The sequence below is a fragment of the Opisthorchis viverrini genome (assembly GCF_000715545.1).
Source record: "Opisthorchis viverrini unplaced genomic scaffold opera_v5_20, whole genome shotgun sequence".
NCBI lineage: Eukaryota > Metazoa > Platyhelminthes > Trematoda > Opisthorchiida > Opisthorchiidae > Opisthorchis > Opisthorchis viverrini.
The window spans coordinates 488,550-496,230 of record NW_008751676.1 but is presented as its reverse complement, the minus strand read 5'-3'; the positions used below and the strand labels follow the sequence as shown (position 1 = coordinate 496,230).

The following is a 7,681-nucleotide window of genomic DNA, read 5'->3' as shown; positions in this document are numbered from 1 at the left end:
TCTTTTGTGCTCGATGTGTCATGGAAGGATCTAATCGCAGCTCACCTCTGGACGCCGGAGACTATTGGGAACAAGTGGTCTCCGCTCCAAGACGCGTGGGAAGCCTGCCAAAATTCGCAGTGCTACTATCCGAATTTAGTTTGATCGAGCCAATCGCAGGTAAATAGGTCAGCCGTACTATCCGTTCATTGAGTAGATAGTCCCCAGATCTAGGAAAGCTTACACCCAGGATGCTCCCTCAGGTCAATGCCAATCTGCTCGTTGAATAACCCAAATTACACTTACAATTTGGGGGTTGTTCTCCTCAGCTGTCTTGCTCGTATTAAATCAGTTCAGCAAATTCAAACTCCAACGTCTTCAGACGAAATGGGATCAATATCTGTGTCATCCACTCTTGTCCGACGCTTTCGTAAGGTGCTTCCTGATCACTGGAACGTAAGTTGCAATGGATCTCACTCCGATTTGTATTTCTACACCAAAACGGTTGTTTCGGAGCAATAACGTTGCTATATGCCCCGATTTGTCACGTTTCAGCAGCTGCTTTAAACCTCAGCTTTGCGTCTGTTGATATCTTGAAAGCGTTCGCTTCAGTTTCGCATGATACAATTGTCAGATCTGCTGAGGCGTTTGGAGAATCAGCACCTTTATGAGGATGCTGTAGCAGTCGTCAATAATTCTGAGGTTCACTGCCACAGAGATGAGAGAGAGAGAAAACCACTCTCACCATTATTGTTCATCATGAAAGTGTATAAGGTACTTGGACTGTCGATGGCGCAACAAAGTTACCATTTTCACGACACCGAAGTGCATGATTTCACCTCATGTGACGACTAGGTCGTGTGTGCAGAAGGTGACAGTTGCCCTAAAAATGCTTGAACCTGGTGGGGCGAGTTGGAAAGAGCTGGTATGAAGATTGCCGCCCAAAAGACGAAAGCAATGATGATTTTTGAGGACCGGAAACATCGGGTGACATCGACCTCATTCGAACCATTTTACTTCACCGAGGAACTCATCACTTCTCTGGGTCCAAGAGCTCCAGCACACATTTGGGAAACCCCTTTTCTCCTAAATGGAAGGAATCTGAAATCACACACAACAGCTGCTAACTTTCTTCATGAAGTGTGTAGTGGTCTGGCTACCAAGAAAGCTGCTTTACCAGGAGTGTGTGACAAAGAATAAAAATAATAGCGCCAGTTTAAGTATACAACAATAAAGAGGTAAGATAGAACGGACTCACCCTGAATGAAACCCGCAGTATTCGTTTAGGTTACTTGCATGCTCCGAGTAGCCAAATGAATGTTTTGCTTTTTATCGCCGTTCTTGAGGTAGAACAAAGCGTAGTTGCGCAGAGTTTTGATGGTCAGTGAAACTATACAGCTAAATACAGCGAAACAAAACCACATTAACCGCGATAAGCGGTCTCTAGTTGCATGGAGAAAAACGCACCGAGTCCATAATTAGCAACCATTACGTTGTTGGCTGATGTGCTCTCTCATCTGTGAGACATGAAATTACAAATTAAACGTATCTAGTACGTGTTATCACATCAGCGTTTGACAGCATCGCTTGCAGTTGTACTCCTCACAAGTCCCGATGGTTCCAGCTCCTTCCACTGTCCCTTCCTGAAAACTTATTATAGGTCACACTTTTGGGGTTTCGTGGGATAGGTATTTGGTTCACAGTCACACTACTCTCGTTTGAACGGTCGTCCTCCTGTTCCAGCCTGGTTATTCCGGTCAGTCCACACCTAAGGGAAGCACTGGACTGGTCACAAAGATCCGTACGTACAAGCCCGTACAAGTTAGCTAGAAGAACATATTATGCAACTGCCCCATTTTCTGCATCTCCTACCAGTGACAATCCGAAGGCTTTCATCAGCATCCTATTCTTGATAGCTCCCTAGTTCGTCAAGTTGGCTATTCCTAACAGCCTCACTATTTAAAGCTGGATTTTCCACTTCTAGACACAAATTTGCTTGTACGAAAGTATCGTTTTTTGACGTTAGCTTTCCGTCATGACTGTGAAACTTTTTTCCACTTCTAGACACAAATTTGCTTGTACGAAAGTATCGTTTTTTGACGTTAGCTTTCCGTCATGACCTGTGAAACTTTGGTCGGTGACTCGAACGCAAGGCTGAAACATGAAACTTCAGCTGGATGAAAAATATTGCTTGTTTGTAAGCGTTTCTTCCCCCGCGTTCTCCCTAGCTTCTCTGATCTCAAGCAATTGTCCTGTTTGTTCCACGTTCAACAGAGGAACGCTCAGACACCAACCTCCAGTTTTTCCAATGATGAGACCAGCCAATGTACAACGAGTCAGACCAAACAGACGGGCTGTCTTGTCTTCCGGAGTTTGGAGCTGAGATGGTGTAGTACACAACAAAACTGCGGTCAGTGTCATATAACAGGTATAACGCATGGAAGAGACTTGACTAACAGGAATACCCGTGTTAGTTGCTGGCACGTTTAGACCTGATACTGGGACAGACATAACATAAAAGAGTTCACAAAATGCTTCTCAGGAGTAGCAGGAAATCAATCATTCTAATTCAACCTTCACTTATTTGTTACGAGCCTGTGACAAGTTTACGAAAATTTGCAGATCGTAAATTGTTATTATTGTTTGACAGTCCTGTCAAATTTGTACTCCAAAATATCCCGAAAGACTGAACGCTAATTCAGTCGTTTGGCGTAGTTAGGGTGTCAGGTAGAAGATGTTCTAGCAAAGATGTGGTCGGATCCCAAACATTTCAGGCATTCGTGCACCCATTTTGTAGTCCGGTTTTGGATAAGAGGAACAAGGCATGTGACATTTAGTTCAGAAATTCAGGCTCTTATCCTACGGACCACACGTTTGTGCAGCTGGTAAATTTGTTAATCCATTGGCAGTTTTGTCCTGTTCGGGGCTAATCAAGTGGAGTTGAACTCCTGGTTCACATCAGTTTTTAGTTTTTCATGGACACAATCTTTACGCTGAACACTCGCAAAACACTCCTGTACAGGTCAAAGTGGTTCTGCTGGTATATTTAGCTGAATCTTGCGTTTATTGTGTCAACCGAGAGACTTGTGTGAATATTTCGTTTTCACCACCTTACTTTGGAGATGGTTGTGTAATTCCAGCCCTGAACTCATTCAAGTAAAAATCTGATTACAACTCAATACGGTTGATTGTGTGAGGAGAGATGGTGAATTTCAATTGTACTTCATCCAGTACGTGAAGTTAATCTGTGCTGAAAAAACCTAGAAACACTGCACAGCCGTTTCATGTTTACCTGGGCTCATCACCAGTGCGTAAGCCACAAAACTCCAGAGAGATTCCAACCCGCGCCCCTCTGGTTGTAGTTGTGAGCATTCAAGTGTTTGGCCAAACGGACGCTCAGCGTTGTTTCCCACATATCTTTCGACCGGCTCCAACCAGATGGAAGTTCTATTTGCCTTGCGAAATTGTTCTTTTTGTGAACTTCTTACCAAAGGTGAAACGTTCATACGGGGGTTTGACAAATTTCAAGTGATGAGCTCGGTTTGGACCAAATACTTTGGAAAGCAGGTAACCTTGTCGCGGAAAATCGGCCACAAAAGCTAGTCTGCCACTGCTAAGGAGCAAGTAATTTGGGGAAACCAGTTATCCATGTCGGCTTTCTCAACCTTTTAACAAGTCACGTTTGTCTATCAAATGTATTTTGTGTTTTGTTAGAATACAAAAGACAACCGCTACATGAATTTAGTTCCAGTCATTACAATGTAGCAACATGGTCGATATTTGTGTGCCTTTCATCTGGAACCTCCTCATACTCAGATTTTCATATGTCGCACCACATGAGTCAAGAGTAATCTATTCTGATTTTGTGCATCTGTCACTTAACGAGTTACAACTTTTCAGTAGGATTGTAAGCGGTATATATGAAACCGAAACTTCCACGTCTGATATAACTACAGTAACACTTATTCAAGTTAATTAACTAGTTTTTGAGAGAGAGAGTGCTTTTCATGTTTAATCGTCTGACGTAAGTTGTTTTAATGAAACTCTGGTCAAACGTATTGGAAAAAATCCACAGAAATACCAGAACAATAGCACACGGTGTAGAGTGATTTTGTGAAATGACTAGAATATCTGTTATCTAGTTTCTGATACAATCAGTTTACTGAATTTGTTTAGAACATTGGTGGCAGAGAAGCCACCAAAAGCCAGCTTGTCAGATCATTAAACTAAAGAGACGATCATGCTGAAGAACTGCAGCACAACTAACTGCACAAGTTGGTGTCAGACGGTGCAACAGTTCATCAAACATCCAAGTAGAAATTGAACTCCATGTCTCTCCGGAGACGTGTCGGCAGACGGTTCAATGTGTGTTCAACGATTTTCCCATCTTTTAGTCACTGGAATTGGTAACCTTTATACTGCCGATTTTCTCGGCTAACATTTACACAGATCTTTAGGTTAGAGTATTGATTTGATAGTCGAAAGTATATATAATATGAACTTCTCCGTGGTGATGTTCGAAGCAAAATCTATGACCACAGGTTGGTAAACTTTGCACATGTCCTCAAGACTCTGGAAATGGCATCAGCTTAAAATGACTTCAGCCAAATAGAGGCCGGATGGAAATCAGTCAGCATTTTGGATCTTCCGAATGTGTTATTCTTTGGTTAATTATTCGGAGTGAGCTATAGCCTTATTGACAGCAAGATAACGCGCAGTGAAACTAAAGCAGAGGCTTACTTAGACTTGTCTGTGAATCAACGAAACCACCTCAATTGTCGTGAGGTGAATAAATCGAATCAGTCAATTTAACGAAAGCCCACTGGATGACTGGTTTGGTTGCTTGCGTAGATGAGTATGGTGGATGCGTTTAGTGGTGCGTTTGAAAGAATGTCTGCTAAGTCGGGGTTGATCAGTTGACCGTAAATGAGTCGCATAAGTTTCGGATGTCGACGACTTTATAATAGAAGACGTTTTCAATGTCTGAGTGATCCTGGCGAGCAGCTGCGTTATTCATCTGGTGGTAGTTGATGTGCGTTTTTAGGGAACTTTCATGATAGTCACCCAAGATCATGAGAATTCGACCGAAAATTTATGATCAGTTTCGGAAATATTTGGTAAACAATTGGTGGGTTTATTGGCGGTTATTGTTTCGCGTTTCCTAGCTTCGTCTAGCTTAACAGATTCAGCGTATCAGCTGGCTGGGCAAAACCACGTAGTGTAATATGATTACGCCGAGAAAATGTTCACCCATGCTACCGGCTGCAGACCAGCAGTTCCATGTGGTCGCATCTGTCATGACATGTTTGGTAATTTTGCCCTACAAATCTTGATAGCAGAGTTCGTGCCAGCTGACGAACATCGGTCGCATTGGCAATACAACAGTTGTTCTGCGTTTGCGCACCGACAGCAGCTGGACAGATGTGCGCCCAGACGGTTTATAGTGTCCTGAATTCCGCTCGAACAACAAGTCGAGCTGCTACTACACGGACTGGCTGAAGCTTTGGCCAGTCAACATCGACCCAAAATAGATGACATGTTGGTCAACAGATAGTGAACATGCGTACGTGTGACTGTTGTCGCAAGCACGAGTGTCACTCTTCGCAAGTTAATGTTATTGTGTGACTTATCAGTCGGGTATGAATGAAGTGTGTTGCAGTTAAAAGTTGATGAGTGCTCAGTTTGGAAAAACAGCCGTGTGTAGTTACGGTTTTCAACACACCATGTTGTTATCACTCTGACTGTACTAATGTGGTTACAAAGATGAGTTGTCGTACCGTTTCAGGCACTGATACCAAAAAACTCTGCTTTACATGTAGTTGGCTTAGGTACACATATGCAACATATCGAGACATGCGCGTCAGCAGCATTGATTCAACCAGTTCGATCAGTTTTCAAAATTATTACAGTGGTTGGTCCCATGATTAGCATTCAAAAATATTACAACAGCAGCGAGAATATTAGCTCGCGTCTTTTTCCGTAAAAACAGCGATTTGACAGAGGTGGGAGGTGTCTGTAAGCAAATCAACTGGAATTCGCTGCAATCTAGTCTTTGATTTCTAATGAGGGGAATATGCTAGAAAGGTGCCTAACGGTCGCCCAGATGGCAGGTATTTTGCAGAAGAACTGTTGCGTTCAGGAGTCACGCAGGTTAATGCAGTGGATATTTGGACGCGTATCGCTTGACCATCTAAAAATTGTAGATTTCTAGGGAGTGCTTCAGTAGCACAGAGCAAATGACATCAACAGATAGATCCCACAGCAAAGTTGCAAGAAAATCAAGTGGGTTAAATCCAGACGATCCTAAAGAACAAGGAATACCCTTATTTAGACCGCCATAAGAGAGAGTGCTGTTTGCAAGAAAGTTACACAGATTGTTGTGGGGGCGTTCGTTACATCTGGGTAGTCAAAATGATGTGCAAAAATGAGGTGCAAAATTTGAACATCCATAAGGAACGTGTGTTTGCCGTTCGTGTCTTTCCATATCTAAATTGATAAGGACGTATCACAACGAGAGGATGATGTACTGGGCAAAATTATTCCCTTGCTTTTGGTCATATGTGACAAAGGGTGTATAGGTGATGCCGATAAAACCGCACAATGCCAATCTTGTTTACTCCTTAAAACACTCTACAGCACGAGCAGTCAGTGGACTACGAGGTTTCCAAAGCTCCTGAGAACATAGGAGTAGAAGGTAAAAAAATTGATTTCAGTTGTAGAATTTTGTTCATATTCACATCACTCAAATCCCGGCATGACCATTAGATATGCACTGCTGATGAGCTCTAATAAGAGCGAAACTAGAGTTCAATGCTACCCTTTGGTGTGAACTCACCAGAATGAATACGCTAGAACGGGAGGACGACTGTTCAAACGAGAGGGGTGTGAATAAGAATGAAAAATCTGACTTGAAAGTCGCATGTCATAGGACAGCAGTTAACTTTACTCAGTCTTCTGATTTGCAGCTCATCAAGGACACGCTAAGGGCGGGAGTATTATCTTCTCACATGCAGGAAGATGTGGATATCAGAACCACATGGTGCACCAATACGGAAATTTGAGCCTAGTTGTTCATTTATGAAAAGAACCTCGTAGGGTTTCATGCGAATACGCTCGAATCAGTGAATCTTAAAACACACTGTCAAACGAATGTGCACTGAACGAACCGATTCGACTAAGTGTTCGCCAAAACGACGAAGGTTATCCAGCATGAAGCTGTGCCTACTGTCGCTGATCTGTGCCGAGACTTATTATTTAGCTGAATTGTCGGCTGCGGAGATTAGCACAAATGACGCGCACGTATGTGACCTGGCACAACAACAACTAGGTAAGCTGGCACACACCTCTAATTATAGAGAGAACTAAGCTTTCTGGTCGGATCAACATGTGTCGTGTGAATTCGAGGCTTCGGCTTGTGTCCGATAGCGAGACCGGTAGGCCGTAACCATTGACTGAGGTAGCTCTGAGTCAGCATTTATATGTATGTTCAACAGCTGAAACGCCTACAACTCAAGGAGTTGATATCAATTCAAGGTAAGGTTTACGTCGTTCCTGTACCGTGATTTTCGAAAATTCCCAATAAAATCTCATTGTAGCACTAGCTTTTGAATAGTCTGCGGATTTTCAAAACCATAAGTGAAGAATAGTTCAGTAACCTTCGTCAACAATGCATCAGTTAGCGTATTGTTGTGTTACTTTTCCT

The 7,681-nt window shown here is 42.8% G+C and overlaps 1 protein-coding gene across 1 annotated transcript; it reads left to right on the top strand.

The window, feature by feature from the left end:
• Positions 1-906: 906 nt before the first annotated feature.
• Positions 907-6,744, top strand: T265_01796 (hypothetical protein; the record flags this gene model as incomplete). Its single annotated transcript, XM_009165906.1, has 2 exons — positions 907-1,161; positions 6,616-6,744. 2 exons carry the CDS (start codon positions 907-909, stop codon positions 6,742-6,744), a joined length of 384 nt encoding a protein of 127 aa, XP_009164170.1.
• Positions 6,745-7,681: the final 937 nt, after the last annotated feature.